Source organism: Fragaria vesca, linkage group LG6, assembly GCF_000184155.1.
Source record: "Fragaria vesca subsp. vesca linkage group LG6, FraVesHawaii_1.0, whole genome shotgun sequence".
Lineage (NCBI taxonomy): Eukaryota > Viridiplantae > Streptophyta > Magnoliopsida > Rosales > Rosaceae > Fragaria > Fragaria vesca.
In genome coordinates this window covers 9,266,477-9,287,770 of record NC_020496.1, presented here as the reverse complement: position 1 = coordinate 9,287,770, position 21,294 = coordinate 9,266,477, and the positions used below count along the sequence as shown (strand labels likewise).

General features: G+C 39.0%; 4 protein-coding genes and 1 non-coding gene across 5 annotated transcripts; 3 read left to right on the top strand and 2 right to left on the bottom strand.

Moving 5' to 3' along the window:
• The first annotated feature begins 1,133 nt into the window (after nucleotides 1-1,133).
• On the top strand, nucleotides 1,134-3,506 carry LOC101296116 (xylosyltransferase 2-like). The gene is made up of 4 exons (XM_004302700.1): nucleotides 1,134-1,743; nucleotides 1,830-1,905; nucleotides 2,000-2,115; nucleotides 2,942-3,506. The coding sequence occupies exons 1-4, from the start codon at nucleotides 1,194-1,196 to the stop codon at nucleotides 3,448-3,450; spliced, it is 1,251 nt and encodes a 416-aa protein (XP_004302748.1). The 5' UTR covers nucleotides 1,134-1,193; the 3' UTR covers nucleotides 3,451-3,506.
• A 378-nt stretch (nucleotides 3,507-3,884) lies between these two features.
• Nucleotides 3,885-3,958, bottom strand: TRNAV-AAC. The gene has a single exon. It is a non-coding gene; the product is annotated as a tRNA-Val (tRNA).
• A 662-nt stretch (nucleotides 3,959-4,620) lies between these two features.
• Nucleotides 4,621-7,901, top strand: LOC101292237 (transcription factor-like protein DPB-like). The gene is made up of 9 exons (XM_004305163.1): nucleotides 4,621-4,763; nucleotides 4,972-5,039; nucleotides 5,233-5,276; nucleotides 5,623-5,685; nucleotides 5,783-5,923; nucleotides 6,029-6,097; nucleotides 6,634-6,732; nucleotides 7,542-7,612; nucleotides 7,706-7,901. The coding sequence occupies exons 1-9, from the start codon at nucleotides 4,621-4,623 to the stop codon at nucleotides 7,875-7,877; spliced, it is 870 nt and encodes a 289-aa protein (XP_004305211.1). The 3' UTR covers nucleotides 7,878-7,901.
• A 1,558-nt stretch (nucleotides 7,902-9,459) lies between these two features.
• LOC101300363 (dof zinc finger protein DOF2.4-like) lies at nucleotides 9,460-11,338 on the top strand. The gene is made up of 2 exons (XM_004302713.1): nucleotides 9,460-9,705; nucleotides 9,885-11,338. The coding sequence occupies exons 1-2, from the start codon at nucleotides 9,655-9,657 to the stop codon at nucleotides 10,974-10,976; spliced, it is 1,143 nt and encodes a 380-aa protein (XP_004302761.1). The 5' UTR covers nucleotides 9,460-9,654; the 3' UTR covers nucleotides 10,977-11,338.
• A 6,698-nt stretch (nucleotides 11,339-18,036) lies between these two features.
• On the bottom strand, nucleotides 18,037-19,635 carry LOC101306353 (60S ribosomal protein L36-2-like). The gene is made up of 3 exons (XM_004302734.1): nucleotides 19,470-19,635; nucleotides 19,163-19,362; nucleotides 18,037-18,333 (listed from the first exon to the last, which is right to left on the bottom strand). Exons 1-3 carry the CDS (start codon nucleotides 19,569-19,571, stop codon nucleotides 18,303-18,305), a joined length of 333 nt encoding a protein of 110 aa, XP_004302782.1. The 5' UTR covers nucleotides 19,572-19,635; the 3' UTR covers nucleotides 18,037-18,302.
• Between the last annotated feature and the right edge of the window lie 1,659 nt (nucleotides 19,636-21,294).

Sequence of the window (21,294 nt, the reverse complement as noted above, 5' to 3'; positions counted from 1 at the left end):
TCTCTCTCTCTCTCTCTCTCTCTCTCTCTCTCTCTCTCTCTCTCTCTCTCGTATCCTAGGCCTAACAATGACGACAACGGCGCCTCGATGACAACGACATCGGTGACACCTTGATGTCAACGACAACATCGTTGAATTGACAATGACAACGACATTTCTGAATCGAGGACGACTGCGACATTTGTTAATCGACGACCACAACGGTGATTCGACACGATAGTAACACCTTCCTACATGACAGTAACACGTCTCACGTCGACACGGCAGTAGCACGTCTTCGGTCGACACAACAGTAACACGTCTCCGGTTGACACGGCAGTAGCACGTCTCCCGTCGACACGGCAGTAGCACGTCTTCGGTCGACACGGTAGTAGCACGTCTTCGGTTGACACATCAGTAGCACGTCTGCGGTTGACACATCAGTAGCACGTTTTTCGTTGACACGACAGTAACACGTCTCTTGTTGATACGGCAGTAACACGTCTCTTGTTGATACGACAGTAACACGTCTCTCGTCGACACAACAGTAGCACGTTTGCGGTCGACATGACAGTAGCACGTTTGCGGTCGACATAGCAGTAGCACGTTTACGGTCGACACGGCAGTAGCACGTCTCTCGTTGACACGACAGTAACACGTTTCTCGTCGATACGGTAGTAGCACGTCCACAGTAGTAGTAGAATATGTAGTGAATGGTAGTTTAGTAAAATATGTAGTGACATATGACATATGGACATTAGTATGTCATAAATTGTTAATTTTTGTCCTTAAATGTGTAAGATAATGTGTAAATGATGTATTTGTAAACTGAAATTTGGTCAGTAACTAATATGTAGTTTACTATTAAAAGAATATGTTCTTGTGTAAGTAAATCCGATAGTAAATATTAGTTTTCTCACTTTTGGATTTTACATTTAACCGTGACTTAACATTACTGTTTACTGTACTGTAATATACTGATTACTGAGAAAGCTTAGGTCGTACGATAGTGGAAAACCCCGACGGTAGCATATCCTAACCAGCAATTCATTCAAATTAAAATTTCAACAAGGTAGCCTTTCCCTCTCCAATTGGGCCATTTCCCACCTGTAAATAAAAACGACTAACCTTCACGCCGACACCACCACCACCACCTCCAACCGCCACACTCACCTAACCCCTCCGATCCCATCAAACCCTAATCCCCCACCTCCATGAAACGAACCTCCAACAACCAGTCCCAATGGCTCGTCATCCTAACCGCAACCTCCGCCCTCCTCCTCCTCGCCCTCCTCGCATTAACCCTAACACACGCCAAGCACTCCTCCTCCGCCGCCGACTACGATCACCGCCGATTCGCTAATCCCGACCACAATTTCATCGACGGCGACAACAGCTACGGCCTCGAGCTCCCGCGCCTCCCGAGATTCGCGTACCTGCTCACCGGTTCCAAAGGCGAAGGCCCGCAGCTGAAGCGGCTGCTCCAGGCGGCGTACCACCCGAGGAATCACTACTTGCTCCACCTCGATCTAGAAGCTTCCGACGCCGAGAGGCTTGACCTGGCTAAGTATGTGAAGTCGGAGAGTGTGATGCACGCGTTTCGGAATGCGATGGTGGTTGGAGCCGCAGATTTGGTGACCGCGAAAGGTCCGACGGTGATGGCGGCGACGCTGCACGCGGTTGCTATTCTGCTGAAGCGGGCTGGGGATTGGGATTGGTTTATTAATCTCAGTGCTTCGGATTATCCACTCATGTCCCAAGATGGTTAGTCTTGCTAATTTATGGAATTAATTGTTGAAATTTACAGATTGGTTATGTTTGCTAATTGTGGTTAATTTTGGGGATGTTAGATTTGTTGCATATCTTTTCATACTTGCCGAGGGATCTTAACTTCCTGGAGCACACTAGCAATATTGGATGGAAAGAGTGAGCATACTTAATCCTGTAATGTTTATTCTTAATGTTTCCGTAGTGTTGGAGTTGGTGTTGATAATTTTTGTACGTGTTATAAATGTGGCAGGAATCAAAGAGCGAGGCCGATTATTATTGATCCTGGTTTGTACCACAATAAGAAATCAGGTGTGTTTTGGGCTAAAGAGAGAAGGTCAATGCCAGCTTCTTTCAAGTTATTCATGGGTACTGCACTTATCTGCATTGTGTTTATTTTCGAATTCCAGCTAGTTTAGTAGTTTTTGCATATCCTTTACCGTTGAGGTTATGAAATTGTGTAAGATAATAGCTAGTGGATCCTGGCTTGTGCTAATCAGTTATATACTTGAGAGTACTAGATTCTTAGCTAAATTGGGAATTGATCATGGAGATAGTTCAATAATTTCTGTACACTAGGTTTTGAGCGAGTGGTTATTATGCTTCAAAAACCAAATAAATTGTGTGCCTCGTTTTTGAGCTTTCTGAACAGCTTCCTTTTAAATTTGCATCATTTAGGTCAATAAGATAAGCTTTAAGCAGCTGGAATTTCTTTGAACTATGCGTTAGGTTAGTTTCTTTAAAGAATTAATGTAATATAGCATTGAGCACTGTTTCTCATGAAGCTAGTAATTTCCAAGTTCTTAAGCCATAGGTCCTCTAATTTCATTACTGACATGTCACAGTGATTTCCCTAATATGAGGATATTAGATAGTGTTGTTGGTTGTCATCCTGACTATTTTTTTTGGACTTTTAACCAGTGTATTGTTGCAATAGTCCTGTCAAGGCTTCAGTTTTGCCATGTGGACCATAGCATAGTCCTTACATCTACTAAACAGAAATGTAGACTAGATTTTGCTACTCTAATTTGAAGTCTGAAATTTGCCATTTTAACTTGATGCAATGAAGCATACTGTACTAGTTGGAGACTTGTATTGAAACTGCGGTTTACTCTGCATAGTTTTCCTCTTTGTGGCTGATTTTGTAGAGTCATTTTACTTTGCATATCTAAAATGTATACCTTTCTACTTTCAGGGTCTACAGGGGTGGTGCTGACAAGATCATTTCTTGAATTCTGTATTTTGGGATGGGACAATCTTCCCCGCACTCTTCTCATGTACTATACTAATTTCCTTCAGTCACCAGAAGGCTACTTCCACACTGTTATCTGCAACCATAAGGATTACCAGAACACAACTGTAAATCATGACTTGCATTACATAAGGTGGGATAGCCCTCCAAAGCTAAATCCAGTAAATCTAACACTGGAACATTACAATGACATCATCCAAGCGGGAGCTCCTCTTGCCGGTCCATTTACAAGGGATGATCCAGTTCTCGACAAAATTGATAAGGAGCTCTTGGGGAGACCAAGCGGGCATCTGACACCCGGTGGTTGGTGTTTAGGAAGAGTTGGTAAAGATAGATGTTCAGTTTATGGGAATCCAGTGGCTGTAAAACCTAGTGTAGTTTCAAAGAGGCTAGAGAAACTCATTGTGAAACTTCTTGATTCTGAAAATTTCAGGTCTAAGCAGTGTAAATAGTCTTTGTTATGTCTTGTTGTATCCCTCTGATATCTCGGTTTCTTCATTTTTTTTCATGTCATTCTATACTGTGGGAGTGTGGCTGTGTGGGCTATGTTTTCGAACCCTGTTTTCGTCTAATATATGTGCTGATGAGAACCATAAGATGGTGTAATGCCCGTGCATATATTGGGCCTAAATAAGCTAATCGATAGGAAGTCAGGAACAGCTAGTCTATCGCCCAAGGTACACTCATGTTTAAGCATCATGTGATATGGGCAAGAACTCGTTTTTCAGGTGTATTTGCTATAGAAACCGATGGCTTTGCTAGCATCAGCAAATCGGCTCGATTTCTATTCAAAACAACAAGCACCAAGACCTGCAAGACACAACAAGCTTGGTGCATGAATACCCAAATTCTACAGTTGAAGTGAAAGTGTAAAATTAAAAACAGATGGCTTCGCCCGGGTTCGAACCGGAGACCTTCAGTGTGTTAGACTGACGTGATAACCAACTACACCACGAAACCTTGTTGGGTTGTTTGTACCTCATTATTTTATTTAAACATTGTATACATTTATTGGTCAGGAACAAAACTATTCACAGTCCTCTCCGTCATTTTTAATTTGTTGACGATCTTTCATATTCGCGAAAGCGGGAACTCGAAGTCCGTTATGTGCTGTAATTCTCTAGGGTTTTCTTCGTCGCCATTGAAACACCTCCCTCTCTTCAGGTCTGATTCTTCACTCTCTCTCTACTTAAATTTACCGCCTCCATTTCGCTTTTACACGCCAAACTTTACCCAACATGCTCATCGCTCTTATTTCTTCTAATTCACCCAGCTTCCTTAATTGCTCTAGTCAATTGGGAATTATCTTGCATTTATATGACTTGTTAAGCTCACTGTTAGTTTAATGTTACTCTTGTATTGGGTCCTCAGATCCTGACTTTGAAATCAAATCGATTCGCTCAAATTTTGCTTTGGAGCCGTGATCGATTTGTGGTTATGCGCAAAATGTATATGATGATTTCTTTTATCATTTGTCAATTGTTTAAGAACAAAATCATTTCTCATCAAGTTTAGTCTTGCGAAATGTTATGCTTCATGATCTTTTGTAAATTCCCACAGAGTTTTTTGTTTACTTGCAGTTTAATTATTTCAGTGCCGAGATTAGTAGCTTCTAGACAGTAATGGAGGTTGAGTATTTCACGGATTCTTTTGGTGAGCTCTCTGGGGGACATTCTAGCCCAAAAACTCCCAGGTCAGCTTCGGTGAGCAATGCAGACAGTACGACTTTCTGTTGTGACAATACAAGTACACCGGATGTTGACAAGTGAGCACATAAGTTTGGTTTGTCTTTCATATTCTTGCAATTGAACAAGTATCATTGCATTCGTTTTGTTGGCCATAGCATCCTTTCAGGACTTGCTTAGTTAAGTTAACTTCACTGGTATGCTGTATCAAGCGGTACCTAAGGCGTTTTTGGCTCTTCTTTCTCATTGAGTTATGTATTGTCTGAAATGCTTTCATTTCTGTATCAGAAGTGCGGGAAAGAAGAGAAGGGGTTCAAGATATACAGCTGGAGGTCTACGTCAGTTCAGTGCCATAGGTCAGCTTATTATACACAAGTCAAGACAATTCCTTATAATACTAATAAGAGAGAAAGGTCTTGCTGCATTTGATCATCCAGTATATGCTTATATAAACTGTCTATCACTGAAACTAAGAAGCGTAGATGTAAAAAGAGTACTATTTTAAAAAACTGTGGTTAAGTGACCATATACTTCTTTCTTTATTTTCAGTTTGTAGCAAGTTGAAGAGCAAGGGAAGAGCAACATATGATGAGGTATGGTTGCTTTAATTTGTTGAGTAATAATGTAGTTTCTTTGGTAGAGGATTATGAAAGTAACTGGAGATCCATTATGTAGCAGTTGTTTCTTTGCTTAAGTTATTAATCCTTGTCTTTGCTGGTATTGCATACAGCTTTTACCGGAACCAGTTTGGGGTTTACTTGTTTGTATCATTGTATGAACGTAATGCTGATTCAAATTTTAAATCATTGTTCACAATCAGATTCAGTATATTCTGTTTGAAAAACAACCACCGCCCCAAAATAGCTTCACATTATTTCTTCCTTCTTTGACCATTGAATTTTTTAGCTTATTTTAATAAATAATAGTAATGATGTTCAGGTTGCAAATGAGATCATTGCAGAGTTACCTGGAATTTATGGTCAAACAGAAGCTTTGAGTGAGGTTCAACTAGTATATTTAACTATCTACATTGTCATAGTCTTGTTATTATTTTTCAAAGTCATTCAATTGTTCTAAAAATGAAATTTCAACTTTTCAGTATGATATGAAAAACATACGACGACGGGTATATGATGCACTAAATGTTCTTATGGCAATGGATATTATCACCAAAGAGAAAAAACAAATCTGGTGGAAGGGACTTCGAGATACAAATGCTATTGATCGGGAAGGTATTAAGGTTGGTAGATGTCATTATTATTATTTTTTTTTATCCACATGACACACAAACATGTTTTGATATATGGGGGTGCTTTGATGTTGATATTATTTCTAATCCTTTCAGGCTCAGCGTGTTAAATTGATGGGTAGGATTAATGCAAAGGAGGCTTACTTGAAAGACTTGGAAGAACAAGTACTGACTTCTGAAATCCTTGCAATCATATAACTGTCACAAACTTAGTGGATGGTTTTTTCGATCCTAGTATTTGATTGTTGTGGTCTTGACTCTTGAGGAGTGTCATTGGTGGTTTTAATCTTATTCAAACATTTTAGGAAATTTTGGTAACATGATTACTTGTCAAATTGCAATAGCGAACCACTAATAATGTCATTGCTCATATAAAGGCTTAAAAAAAACTTAGCATACATAGGCGCTTTCTTGTAACATGGTGTGTTCTCAACGCACTTACAATGTAGTGATGAGTTTCACATGCTCTAAGCATATATGTATGGACACACACACACACACACATATTCTGTACCGCGCATTGAATGAAGAATTTGAAATTAGATCGTATGTGGTCAAAGTATCTCTGTTTTTCAGTTGCATTCGACAGGTAGATTTTGTGTGATTATTCAATTGACATTGTTTTTTTATATTCAGCCTAATCAAATAGTTCTATTGTCTTATTCTCAGAAGTGTTTATGTTTTTTTATTGGGATAAAAAGATGGCAGATCTCCAGAATTTGATGTTGCGTAATAAGCAGTTGCTCAAGAGTGGGAACAGCAGCCACAAAGGATTTTCTTTTCCATTTATACTAGCTCAGGTAGATACATCTTGTTGGTTGTTTTCTGGCATTATGATGGTTAGAAAGCAATTTTGTGGTTCTAGTTGATTCCATACAATCAAACGTTTGAAGCATGCATGTATCTTTTGTTTGTGTTATTGATACTAAGTTCAAGACTCATCTCCCCTTTCTACTCGTTACCAACTAAGCCAGTGCACAATGGCCAAGAGCTATGATCCACATTATCTTCTTCGTGGGGTAAGGGAAAATTAGGAACTAGGTTGATAGAAATTTCATGAGGCATAGTATATATTATGTTCATCAGATACTGCAGACCTATATAAACTTCCTTCATGAAAATGCTAATACTGACAGAATGTTATTAGGCTTTCCACTATCAAACAATGAAATATGGTATAAATTTATATTAATCCTGCTAACAATGATTACTAAGGAGTATGCTGCATGAACTTGCTAGAGTTGAACTGAACAACCCAAGCGGTTCATTTAAATTTGTTAGGTGGAAGGTGCAGGAAGGAAGATATGGAATCTACTTGCTGACAGGAGGCTAGATTTTTTTAGTTTCTTTTGCTAAAAGGAATTCTGTGTCACTGTATATAAGAAACATTTGGCTGTTGAAACATTTGCAAGAGCAAGTTACTAACAATTAGTAATATGATAGAACAGTTCAGTTTCCTGCACTTTGATATTAAACTCAAGTAGGTGGACTAATAGTTTTTCAAAATTATATTTTCTTGATTATATGAAACTAATTCAACAGCCTGTTCTCTCTCTCAATTTGGCTGATGTGCATAGCCTCACTTTTCACATTTTGGTCTTTACTCTAGACAAGCAATAATGCTACGGTTGAGATTGAGATTTCTGAAGACATGCAGTTGGTGCACTGCGACTTCAATAGGTACGAGCACTTTGCCTTACTATGGAAATTTGGAGAGACTCTAATGTTGTTCTGCACAATAAATTTCTGACTAGATTTTTTTTTTTTTTCTAGTACTCCTTTCTCCTTGCACGATGATACTTCCATTCTAAAGATGTTGCGGTGCCGCCAATTGCCAGAAAGTAGAAATGTGTCTCAAAGTTCTTCAGTTTACTCTTCTTCAAGCTCTGGCATGGCTTCTACCAGACCCTTCCTTTGGAACTCGGAAACACAAACTCCAAAATGATGAACAGATTCTGATCGAGATGTACAAGGAGGCCACATATGGTACACAAACTACAAAGAAAAGGAAATTATGATATATTTGTGCAAATTATCTGAGTGCTATCTTTTTAAGTTTTCAGCAAAAGGTAGGTTATTTAACATGACCAAAGTTTGGAAATTCGTTTTGTCGAAAAAAAAAGAGATTTTAAAATTCGTCTTGTGAGATCAGCAACTTTTAGAACCTATATAGGCAGCATGTATTGAAAATTTAGTTTTACTTGAATCTTGTTGCTTTAGAATCGTTATATATGGTAATTTGAAATATGATGAAGAATAACTACATGTAGAATATTATCACTTTAAAGTGAGGTAAAACACAATGTTTATTCCTTTTTTGCTGATCTGAAATGGGCGTGGAGAGGGAATTGAGAGGAAGAACGGATGCGATCAAAGTGTTTTGGCAAGTCAAGAATGATTTCAAATTATAAACGTGGTCAGGGGAGGGGCTGTAATGCCTTGTTGGCTGACGGGTCCTTAGCGGTCTTTAGGCCTAGGAAGTCTTAAGGACACTGTGAACAATCCGAAAGAAGGGTGTAAAAAAATATCAGAATGATTTCAAACTTTTGACTAATTCCAAATTAATAGCGCAGTTTTTGATTTTGTTGCACATTCTACATCTATCGATTATCGATTTCGGTGGGAATTAAGCATCAAACACAAATGTTATATTCATCTATGCAGATCTTTTAATTTTGGCATGTTTGTAAACACAAAGCGAACATATGGAATGGGAATGATTTTCATCTGACATGCAAGTCAGTAAACTGCAAAAGCCCTTTGGAAGATTTTCACTTTTTGACCGTGAGTTTCATATCAAGCGAGTGTCACCACACTGGATTGTGACGGCGCGTGGGACTGAGTACATAGATACAGAGAGATGCTGTATAATATTCCCATTCCAAAAAAATAAGAAAAAAATAAAGCCGAGTGGGGAAGGAAACAGACAGCGGACCGGGCTTAAAGGGTTGGTCCGGTCGGACACTTCGACTGTGCCACTCTTTCCACCACCATCACCAAAGCTTCAACCGCCCCATATCCATACATACAAGAACCACCTTTTCTTTTTCATTATCTTAATATTCATTTCCAACTATTTACTTCAACATAATCCCATGCATTTCTTTTCCTTAATCTATCACCCATTAAGTATTTTCCACCTTATTATATGATCCTAAATCACGAAATGGGGGTTTGGTCATGTACTACAAAAATGATTCTGCTCCATAATACTAAACTAAACACCAAGTATGGTCTACACCAACTTTTTCCATGCAAAAATGAGGGCCACTAATCTCTTTTTCTCAAGCATATAGCACCCACAATGTCAGATAGACACAAAGAGAGAGAGAGAAGCTTATGAATTAAGAAAGAAAGAACATCCTCTTCACAAAACCCTAAAAAGCAATAAAACAAAAAGAGCAGTAAGTCTCTTAGTGAGGAGGTAACAAGAGTAACAACACCAAACATCATCAGCAACCAACTAAGTTATTAGAATATAAATACACAAAAGCCCCCTCCTTTATTTTTGCTCCTTCTCCTCTCTTCTTCTTCCTCCTCCTCATCTTTCCCCTTTCTCTTTCTCTTTCTCCCTCACTCACTCTGTGTCTGCAAATTGTTGATGTGATTCTCTCCACTACCAGCTAGCTAAGTATTATCTCCAAAAAAAACCCCATCAACCTTTACAAAAGAGATAAAAGAATTAAAGGGCGCCACAAGACTACAAGATATAGATCATCACCATGGTTTTTTCCTCCATTCCGGCTTATCTTGATCCGGCCAACTGGCAGCAGGTAATGAATAATCCAGTGCTAGCTTAATTCTCTTCTTCTTCTTCTTCAATCTTTTTTTTTTCTCAAAAGCCAAATATTCCTCTTGCTTTTGTTTTTCATCATCTAGCTTCATGAATATACCACAGATATTTGATTTCTGCTTTCTAACAATCTTTGAATATGTTCCTCTTTAATTGCAGCAACCAAGTCCTCATCATCATCATCACCATCACTTATTATCCGGAAGCAACAGCAATAACAACATCAACAACAACTCTCAGCTTCATCCTCTTCCACCTCCCCCGCCACCACCGCCTTCAAACCCTGGCGGTGGTGGCAGTGGGCCTGGAGGTGCGGGTTCGATCAGGCCAGGTTCCATGGCTGATCGAGCCCGCATGGCTAACATCCCCTTGCCTGAGCCGGCACTCAAATGCCCGCGCTGCGACTCCACCAACACTAAGTTCTGCTACTTCAACAACTACAGCCTCACGCAGCCTCGCCATTTCTGCAAAACTTGCCGACGCTACTGGACACGTGGTGGCGCGCTGAGAAACGTTCCAGTCGGAGGCGGCTGCAGGAGAAACAAAAGGAGCAGCAAAGGAGGAGGAAGTAGCAGGTCTAAATCTCCGGTTAGCAGCTCTGACCGCCCCACCGGTTCGGCAAGCTCATCTGGTCAAGCAATTCCATCCAATAGTTCAGCTGGAACTGTCGATATGATAGCAGCTGGGTTAAGCCCTCAAATCCCACCACTGCGTTTCATCAACCCTTTCGCTGACCACCACTTCGGCGCCAGCGAGAATCTCGGCATGAACTACGGCCTGAGCTACGGCGGTGGAGTAGGGGACTTGGGTTTTCAGATAGGGAGCGGTTTAGGTGGAGGAATTACTAGCACTCCTACCGGGTCGCTTTTCGAGCAGCAATGGAGGTTTCAACAGCAAACTCCCTCGTTTCCTTTCTTGAGTGGAGGTTTGGATTCTGCTCCTGGTTTATTTGAGGGTAGTGGAGTTGAGTTTTCAGGTTATAATCCGGTGCGGCCGAGGCTACTATCATCCGGTAGCAGTGTTGGGGTTTCTTCGCAAATAGCTTCGGTGAAGACGGAAGATCCTCACAATCAGAATCATCAGCAACAAGAGATGAACCTGTCGAGGCAGCTTTCGGGGATCCAAGGAGGGAATGACAGTCAGTACTGGATTAACGGCGCCGGTGGGAATGCGAATGGTACTTCAACAACTGCGTGGACTGATCTTTCTGGGTTCAGCTCTACTTCCACTGCCACCAATCATCCTCTATAAATTTTAGTTTGAGGTTTTTTCCTTGTGTGTTGCAGCTTCAATTAGCTCTAGGAATTAACTCTAAACAAATTACTGGTACTTCCACATCCGACTCGTTGAAAGAGTACGACGAAATGTGAGAATGGGGGGATATGGGTTTAATTTGTTCATCTTCATGATCAAGTAGAAACCCTAGAAATGGTAGGTTTTTCAATGATTTTAATTTGCTTCTTCGCTTCTAGTGAACTTAGTTTACTTTTCTTTCAAAATTTAATTTTAGAAGGCCTTGTATGAGCTTAATTAGCTAGCATGTTTGCAATACTAGTGAGTGTATGCGTTTATGGAATTCGATTTGAATGAGAATATCATATCAAATGTTTAACAAAAGTACTACTATTCTATGCGTTTGATCATGTGCTAGCTGATCCTCTGCTGGAACTAAAGTTCTTGACTGGCATTATCATCTCATCCTCGAGTTAATAATATGCTTCAATTATAACATTTCAATACAATATTCGATTCGAAAATCTTATACAAGCAAATGACGATCAATTTCTTTCCGGTATGTTATCGAATTTGCACTGACGTGCAGGATATTCAAAATCATGGTTATGTTGCAAGAAATCAATAATTTGTTTGGGACCGTGCTAATTGTTTTTCCTAGCTTTTGTGTTTGTTGGAGAATTATCAAACCGCAGTAAAGGATAATTAACATGACTTGTTAATTGAAGATCATCTCTTGTAGCAAATGTGTACGTCTGTGAAATTTTTAAACGAGTCTTGTTCTATTTTTGGGCAGTTAAGGGTCATATATACTTCATAGCAGCAGCTGCCTGAAGAGTAAAGTATCCAAGCGAGGCGATTTCCTTTCTTGACTTCAATTGATGCCGCAGTTTAATACTTGAAAAGCTCACTAGCTAGCTTAACCCGTATGCATTTAGCTTGCAATTGCATATACTATTATATTCTCAAAGCAAAAAGGCCAACTTTGTTTGAGCAACAATAACTAATAAAAGGAGCTATACTAAACTTCCAGTCTAAGCAAGCTTAATTAGTGACTACATATAATCCTTGTGAGCTAGCTAGTTCTGATCTGTGTCGACCATTCGTTGGAAAAACTTTGAAGTACTGTCGTCGTTCTGGCTTACATTGTGTATGACGAACAAAAGGATCAAGCTAGAAAGACCCGGTAGGGCATATCCAATTGTGTTTGCCCTAGTTCTCATTTTAAGGGCTAGCAGGGAACATAAAGAACGAGCTAGCTAGAATATTGACTGGGCATCAGGTATGATCGATGCAAAGAAAAGCCATATATCTTGGCAAAATCACCGTCGACGTAAATTCATTTCGATCTGTTTTCCCATTTGCAAACTTCAATGAACCACATGCCCTTAGGGAATTGGGATATACCCGGTTAAGAAACTGCTTTAGTATCTGTTGGACAAAGCGCCATAGATTTCAGTACGTTCTTCTCTATCAGACTATATATTCTGATTTAGTTTCCTTTGGTACGTAGCTTCAAATGGAAGACATAGATATTCTATCAGATCAGTTTCCACCAGCCTTTTCTTTTTTTTGTCTGAAAAATAATGGAGACATAAATAATATACACATCCACCCTGAGTTGAGTGACATCCAACTCTCCAACAAGACCAAATCTTAGCATGCAATAATTATAATTAACTATAATGCGCATGCATGAGGAGGCATGAATTACTTAAATGATTGATATCCCAATAATTGGAATGAAACGCAAATCAGTGATTGGGTTAGGGTGCCATCTGCATGAGACTAGGATATTGTTCCAAATCATTTTGTAATAATAGTAAATGTAGTTAAGCAAACAGGATCGAATATGTCGAGGCTCTATTCGATGAGGATGATGAGATCATATAAGAATCAAGAAGATGATGAATATTTTGGACAAGTCTCTCAAAAGACGCCAAAACGACACTCAATTCCACACCCACCAAAAATTCTATTCCATTCCATTTTTCATTCCCAAATCATAGAAGGAATAGAGACAGAACTAGATTGCTTTCCTTTGCTTTGCATTGGTCTTCTACTTTCATACTCGCCCACATTTAACAATACTAGCTAACCCGACTTTTCTTGCTCTCTTGTTAATTGGTGGCGTTTTCTATATATCTCGAACACGTAAATTACTACTACTGCTGCTGCTACTCATTTTGTCATAGATTGAAGATCAGTCAAACAAAGAATATATGTCTCTCTCTGACCAGTTCTACTACTTGGCTAGCAGACAAATGACTGTTTTGTCAGGTCACCCGAATCTGACATGGCAGATAGAGAGACTGATTCGATGTATCGTTAGCACGCGCCTCAGAGCTGCGTGCAACTTTCTATCTCTCTCTTGACCCAGCTGCTGCCCTAGTAAGCCCTAGCTTTGCTGCTTCTGGGTTCCAAGTTCTTACTTTGTTCTTTGTTTTGCTACAGTTTCTGACATGAACTCTGTGCGCCGGTCTAAGCTCATTCACAGTGACCCTAACTTTTAAGCTGAGCTCCTCCTTTGTGTTAGGTTAATTATTCTGGAAAGCAAATTTGGCAATGATAGTTTGGATTATATTGCATGCATTTTTGTCTGTGATCAGTACAGAATAAATGGTTCGTCAAGAATAGTATTGGCTGGTGTTGCTTGCAGGTTAAGTATATAGTGCGCCAGCCTAGACATTGCATATATTTGTCATTCTAATTGCTACCTTCCTATCATTAGTTTACATGCAGAATCTAGGATATTATGCCTGGTTTTATATTTATTTGAAATCAAAGAATCTATAAACGTAGGTAACCTCATTGATAAGTAAGAGGAAATCAATGAAGTATATATTGTGACGCAAAATTTGACATTCGGACATAAAGATATGCTCTAAGTTGCAAATACATATATTTGATGAGTAGAATTAGTTGACAAACATTACGAATATGTCTAAAGTAATGTTATTATAGGGTGATTAGGAATCAATGAATTACATGTATATATATATATATATGGCTAGACTATACAGTTGTATTCCAAGTGGTTTAGTTAGTCACATATTGAAAGAAAGGAATCTCTATGTAGGGATCGAGAGCGAATTCGGATTTGCTTTTGCAAGAACCAATAAAGCATATTCAAAACCACCGTAGAAAATAAAAAGAAGACAAACTAAATACTCTCTCTCTCTCTCTCTCTCTCTCTCTCTGGGACAGTACGAGTAGTACTCATAGAATAATGATAGCGCAGCCTTGGGTGTGTAGCAATCAGAGATTTGATTAGAGGAATTAGACTAGCTACCTGAATATTATGATCCCGAAATCGAAGATAGATTGGAAATTTGGCATCTTCTTCTCAATGAGCTGTGAGAAACGTACATATATGAAAAAAGCCGCACCATGACTGGTCCAGTAATTAAGCTGTTGTACGAAACAGGTGGTAGCATATCAGAAGGAATTACAGAGGCTCAGAAATCCAAGCCGGCAAATATTTGCCTCTTTTTACTTGTGCCTCGATCATATTGATGATGCCCACATGGGTCTGTGTGATCAGTCAGTCATGACATGCGCGCGCCCTTCTTTCTTCCTTTCTTTCTCTCCAGCTCTCTATCTCTCTCACACAAATATTACACAGAACTAGTTCGCAGAAGCAGAAGCAGCAGCTTTCGCTTTTAACGTGTCTCTGTAGCTTGATTGGATATAAAACATGCATTGTCTCTAAATCCTGATCGATTATAAACATCCCCTTCGAATTTTGTCCAAGTTGATATATCCATCTCCCACCATCCTTCAAACTTGCACATGAATAATAAGAAAATAATCTCCATTTTCGATTTTCCTTCAACGTATCAACAATCTTGCGCACCAAATGGTCCTATAGCTTGAAGTTTATATTCAAATGATATAGGTGAAAACAGTGAAATGATCTATCTGAAGTCACTTTCCCAACAATTCCCAACTTGGTAGGTATAGCCATACAAATCGTGTTCATAAGAATCACGATTTGGTTTAACTCAAAGTATGTTTTGGAAATAATTGTTTTGCTGGAAAGTTCAAACAACTTGGGGGTTTGGCAAACAAGTAACAATTTGAGGTTTGGGTACGTAGCAAAACGCATGTTTGCTTTCTTATAGAAAATGTTGTCCGAGGGATGATCAGATTAGTCAGATTCTTATTCCTTGGTAGTAAATTAGTATGTCTTTACAAGCTAATGGACTAATTGATTTTGTATAATCTTTTGTAAAGTGGGTTGTCCTATACGTGCCTAACAAAATTAGTTTTTGTCCTTCAATTAGTGTACGTAGAAATGGTAGAATAGGAAAGGTTGTCCTTCAATATCATAATTTGAGTTGCCATACATGGTGGTGAGGTGTTGACATGATTAATACAGCGAGAAATATAAAATCATAAAGACATTTATTTTATTTTTTTTGAAATAATGATAAGACATATATATATGCATGGAATGGATACTTATGTAAGAGAGCACTTATTGTGTTTATCAATTTATAGCCACAGCATACAAGGGTTTCCTCTTCGTTCACTCATATTTTATATAGAAGCTAAAATCCTAAAGCAAAATTCTTATGTTGGTCCAAGCTAGGGCGCGCGGGGAAACCGCTCTGTATATGTCACAGAGACTAATCCAACGTCTCATCAAAATCAATTGGCTAGTTATGTTAAACAACAACAGGTCGTGGATCATCATTGTTACGATATTGTTTAAACTTAACAACCGGTTAATTGTGTCTTTCAGCAAAAAGAGGATTTGCCACTTTGGTATGTGGTTGTACATAATGACACAACACCAGTGTTGTAATTTAGAATCTAATCAGCTAATTTAGATTCTTGTCTCTAACGAATTTATTCGAATGAGAAGAAGAAAAAAAATTGTTCTTGCCACACTGCATGCTTTGTCTTCTTCATTGAGGTGTTAGACTGTTAGTTACTTGGTTGAATTTCGGTTGCTTTTGCTAGCTTGTTCTTGTGGTCCTGGGCCTTTTTTTCAGGCCATGGATAGTACTTTAGGTCCAATAATTTGGGAAGGGAAATGATTTGTCATGGTTTCATTTATCATATATTTGGATCAATTGTTTTCTTGCAAAGCAAGCACTACTTTAGAAAGAGAATAGGTAGATGATTCATGGTGGCGACTGGAAGGTGTTCAATCTTTCGATCAGTTACGTCGACGAGACGGCAAATGCTGTTAATGTATTTGGATTAGATTCATGATCAATTGAGGCTCAGATACATATTCCTGGGTCTTTGTAGTGCCAATCTCTTTCCGTGGGATCTTGATCAGCACCCTTGAACATCATTTGTTTTTAAGCAATGTAACTTACCTGTCCGAGCCAAACCAGCAAGCTTTTGGTAAAATAATGAACATATCCTATGATTTGTGTTCTTACCATGTCTCTCTTCTTTATTTAGTACGAAGAACCAAGGATTCCTTCAGAGAGATAGACAAACTAGTTGCTATTTGACTCTTTCTCGATACAAATTTTCTGAGGCACTCGGGAAATTACCAAGAAGATTACTAGTACTCTTCACTAAATTGCACTCCTTTTTTGCTTGTCCAAACTGAGTTTCCGACTTCTTAATTTCTAATTTACATATTGATAAAAGCATGCAAATTGTACTGTCATAAGTTCAATAATGTGGGTGATAAGGATGAGTTTACAATCCTTTGAAAACAAGTAGCATGATGGTTCAAGAAGGGAAATAGGGCTAAAGAGTCTAAAAAAAAGAGTCCAATTTTTCCTTATGGTGCTACAGTGGGAGGTTTTCGCTTTGTGCAACGGAAAATCCTAATGTACTGATGTGTATCCCATATTTCTAAGCAAAAATCTTCAAACCCACCCACCCCATATGCTAGCAAATGTTCCCCCTTTCTTAGTTGCCTCTTGACCTCACCTGGTCCGGGCGTGTATGTAGTCTACTCCAAAATGCACTAGAAAGAGATGACTGGCATACGAAGATGAGCTACATGACGATTTGTACTTGTCATCGTCAATTCGTCATACACCATATCTCACTGCTCTTGAGATCTAAACATCCATTTTAACCGGTCCTTCAGCTAAAGACCATATTTATCTACCATGTCACCCCAATCCCAATTAGAAACTCTTGCCGGAGAAGTTGGACCATAATGTCCTGGGGAGCCAGCAGAAACTTGACCCTAGGAACTTCGTGGAGCAAATTATGAAGGACTAGTGCCTAGGGACAGCGGAGCAAAACTGCCTGCTTAGGGCCTGATTTCTTTTGTTATTATTTTTAAAAAATAGGCTGACTAGAAACTTATTACAAATAAGATGATCGGTATCTCCCATAAGGAAATGATCCGGATCCGTAATTGAAACTGCACAGCACTGAACCTTTTGATACACCCACTACCAGAATGCTCAAATAACAGTCAGCTATACAACGTTTGATTTCCACATCTTCTCCAATTCACAGGTTGGAGAATGTAGACCTTTCTCTCTGATAGCCTTTTTCCCTCGCCTCCCCTTGGTCCTTTACCCTTTCTCTTTAAAAGCCTCTCTTCATTGCCGCTGTCAAATCTCTCCAGCAATTCCACCAAATCCTTATGATGTGGAAGAGCATACTACGAAACTAGGTTCTGAATCAAATCCTAGTGATCCAATGCTGTTTTTTTGCCTAAAGAAACAGGTGAGCAACTGTATTCTAGGAATTGAAACAGGGGGACTAAATGGGTAACGCAAATCCAGAACAAGTCCTTCTCTAGCTTAATAAGGTATACACATAGGGATATTTGTTCTGTGGGTGAGAGGGTTAAGAACAGGAGAGTTAAAGCTGCGGTCGGTAGAAGTACATGGAAAGAGAGAGCTTCATTCCATGAGAGGAAAACTTGGGTCTGGAGCATTTACATATATAGAGCACTGCAGTATTATAGATAAGCACAAAAGACAGCACTGTTCATTGGCTTCTTAAATACAATCTGTCAAACTATAGTGTCAGTCCATTCCATTGCATATCCTCTCTCGTCTCTACCGTGTCTCTACTTAATAGACAAATTTTTTTCATTATCTAAAATTCTAAATTCTTTGTTAAAGACCAAGGGTATTCACTGGAATGCACTGCTAGTTTCATAAAATAAAGCCGTCAGGTATAGCCACCAACATAGCAACCAATCGAAACTACCCCAGTAATTCAGTGGCTCATAGCAGATTAATACGACTAAACCAAATATCCTCTGCTTAGAAAAACCAAATGGTCTTAAAATGGCAATAAAAATTACACGCCCCTTACAATGGTCTAACAGTTCTTCACCAAATATCCACTGCAAGAAAACTACAGTTCAAAAATAAAATTTCCATGACCATAACAGACAGCTTACTTCTTCTTCTCGGTGGTACCACCAGACCTGCAAAAGAACCAACAACAAAGAAACCACATCAAGATTGTTCCTTGGGACTCAAAGTCACAACAGAAGAAAACTGTTTGCTCTTAGATATCAGAATGACAAGCTTGCAAATATCAAAACACAAACTTGATGATACAAAAATGATCTCAATGCCGATGAATAGTTAACTTAAGGATATATCAAACAAAAACTTGGAAAAGGGAAGATTGACTCAGTGGTGGCGATAAGTTTTTAGGTTCGATTCTGCCAACCAATTTCCTCAACACAATATCAGAAGAGGGAGCTTTGTATCCTCATGGCAACTTCCCATTTCCGACACATTACCAACAAAAAAAGAAGCAATACAAAAACAATTGCATGTTACATTAAAAACTAAAGAATGAGAATTTCTGGGTAATAAAATAAGAGCAAGAGGAATATGGCTCAGTTCAGTGGGGTTGTCAACACGCAAGTTTCTCTACATAGTAAAGCCTGCATTCCGGTCTGTTGAGCTTGAATTTATTGGGTCATCACTGCCATTTTCTCTTTCCCTATTCTACTTTCCAAAACAAAACTCACAAAGGGGGGTGGCAATGTCTTAGCCTCCAAGGACTCTAAACTACTAATGCTCTATAAACTTGGTCTATGTACTATCAAAATGGCGCAAGACAGCAGCAACCAACTCATTTACACATAATCGGCAAAACATTGGCAAGTCCAATAACAAATTAAAACTATCAACATTAAGCAATCCTATACAGAACGAAACACGAACAACCTTAGAATTGACCAACAGCAGATAACACAGATTAAAAAGCGCATATCATTCTAAAGTGGACAAATATCTGACCTCATCTTGCGGAGAACGTTAGACATCTCCTCTCTCTTCTTCTTGGCCCTCTTGTGGGTACCCAACTTCCTCTTGGCGACCTTAAGAGCACGCTTGTCCTTTCCGACCTTCAAAAGCTCAGTGATCCTCTTCTCATATGGAGCAAACCCAGCAACTTCCCTGATCAGGTTCCTCACAAAGTGAACCCTCTTGCTCGTTTTCTACAATACCCAAAACCCAAAAACATCACAATCCCATTCACACATATCACAAAACCAAATCAAAGATCTATGAGCAATTAGTGTAAAAAGCAATGAAATACACGTACGCCTTTGCGGTCAGAAGGGCGAGGAGCCAATTCCTTCTTGGTGGTGACGTGACCCTTGTTCAGTCCGACGAAGAGCCCAGTCTTGGGCTGCGGCGGCGCCATTTCCTGAGAACAAACCCTAGTAGATCTTGGCGGAATAGAGAGGGCGGCTCCTCGAGTGTAGACTGAAAATAAAACCCTACTGCTTATGCGTCTTTATATATACACTGTTTTGGAAGGGTTTGTCCACTACGACGTCGTATGGGCGGAATTTTTATTTAGGTTTTGCTGGATCAGTATTTTGGGCTTGGGCTTTTCGATTGTGTGATTTAAGGATTGGTGGGTTGGTCTGAGGGAAGTAATGATTGTGGTTTACTGGATTTAATTGGTAAGCAGGTCCATGGTCACAACTAACATCTCGAAAGTCCATGTGGTTACTGAAAATTTCACAAATTGTAGTGAGCACATCGTGTACTTGTACCATCGTGTATATAAAAAGTTTTTGAACAAATTCACCTTTTAACCGTAACATAATGTCATGGATGGTATCACGAATCAAGTAGAATGACTATATTTGGTTGTGCGTTTCTCATCGGACTTGCTTCGATGCTTCAACCAGAGCAATTGGCTTGAAGACGAATGGTGTTTGTGGGCTTGTGGCGATCATTCTCAACATCTCAACATCACCACATGTGGTCGAGTTGGTAAGTGCTTTGATGTGGAACTCTTATACCCAGGTTTGAATCTCGCCGACATTAATTAGAGTTAAATCCTAATTTATTCTTGATGGCCAAGATGATGAAGCGTTCTTATATATAATTACTCAGAGCGGATTAGTCTATAGGCCCATAAAGTCTATAAGAGCAATTACACCGGTGAGCTGATTGGTGACCAATTAATGGGACACACCAGCATTCAACCAAAACACAAATGCACCAACTATAAATTGCATGATCAATTCGTGGGCCCTAGATGAATAGTAATTACTTGGGCAATTCCTTTGCTGATTCTTGCCTATCAATTGGCCCAACCAATTTATAGGCTCCACCTCTGCTTTCACATGCTTTTCAACATACAAGTTTTACGATTGACTGATTATAGCCGTCAGATCGAGATCTAACGACTATAATTAAATACCAATGGTTAACAATTTTTGGGGTTAAAAAAATCTGAATTTTTTTCTTTAAAAATCATATAATTGAATACGTTACTCACTTCGTATAAGTTTTACCTTCCCATCTTCCTATTCTATCAATTTATTCTCCATTTCTTCCAAATTTTCTTCCAGCCATGGGGGTATCTCATTACAATTGGCATGGCAATGAGCAAATTCAATAATATGATTCATGGGCGCATTTAACCTTTTGTCTGATTAATCTTATTATTAATTAACAAATTATAATTTAACCTTTTGAATTAATGATTTATTCAAATTTCAAAAGTGAATAGTAAATTAACAGACAAATTGTCTTCGCATTGACAAAGACAAAAGAGAGGCAATTGTCAATTTTAGATGAATAGTGAATTAGTAGTACCAATTTGATTGACAAATCAATAATTACCATCCATTCATAAATGCAATTGCTCTAAAGATATTGTCGTTGATACTACTAAAAAAAAAAAAAAAAAACCTTTTCAACCATCTATCACTCAACACTCCGTTTGGTAGTCAAAAGTAATACACCAAAGTTCGTTAGATTGTTCATCGCACAGAGACAAGAGTGCAAGTATTAGGATAGCCAGACGTAGAAGGCAAGCCAAGCTCTACTACGATCAAGAAGATCGAGTTGATACCAAATCTTAATTCCCTCGGACCACTACGCTTCTCAAGTTCCAATACACTCAT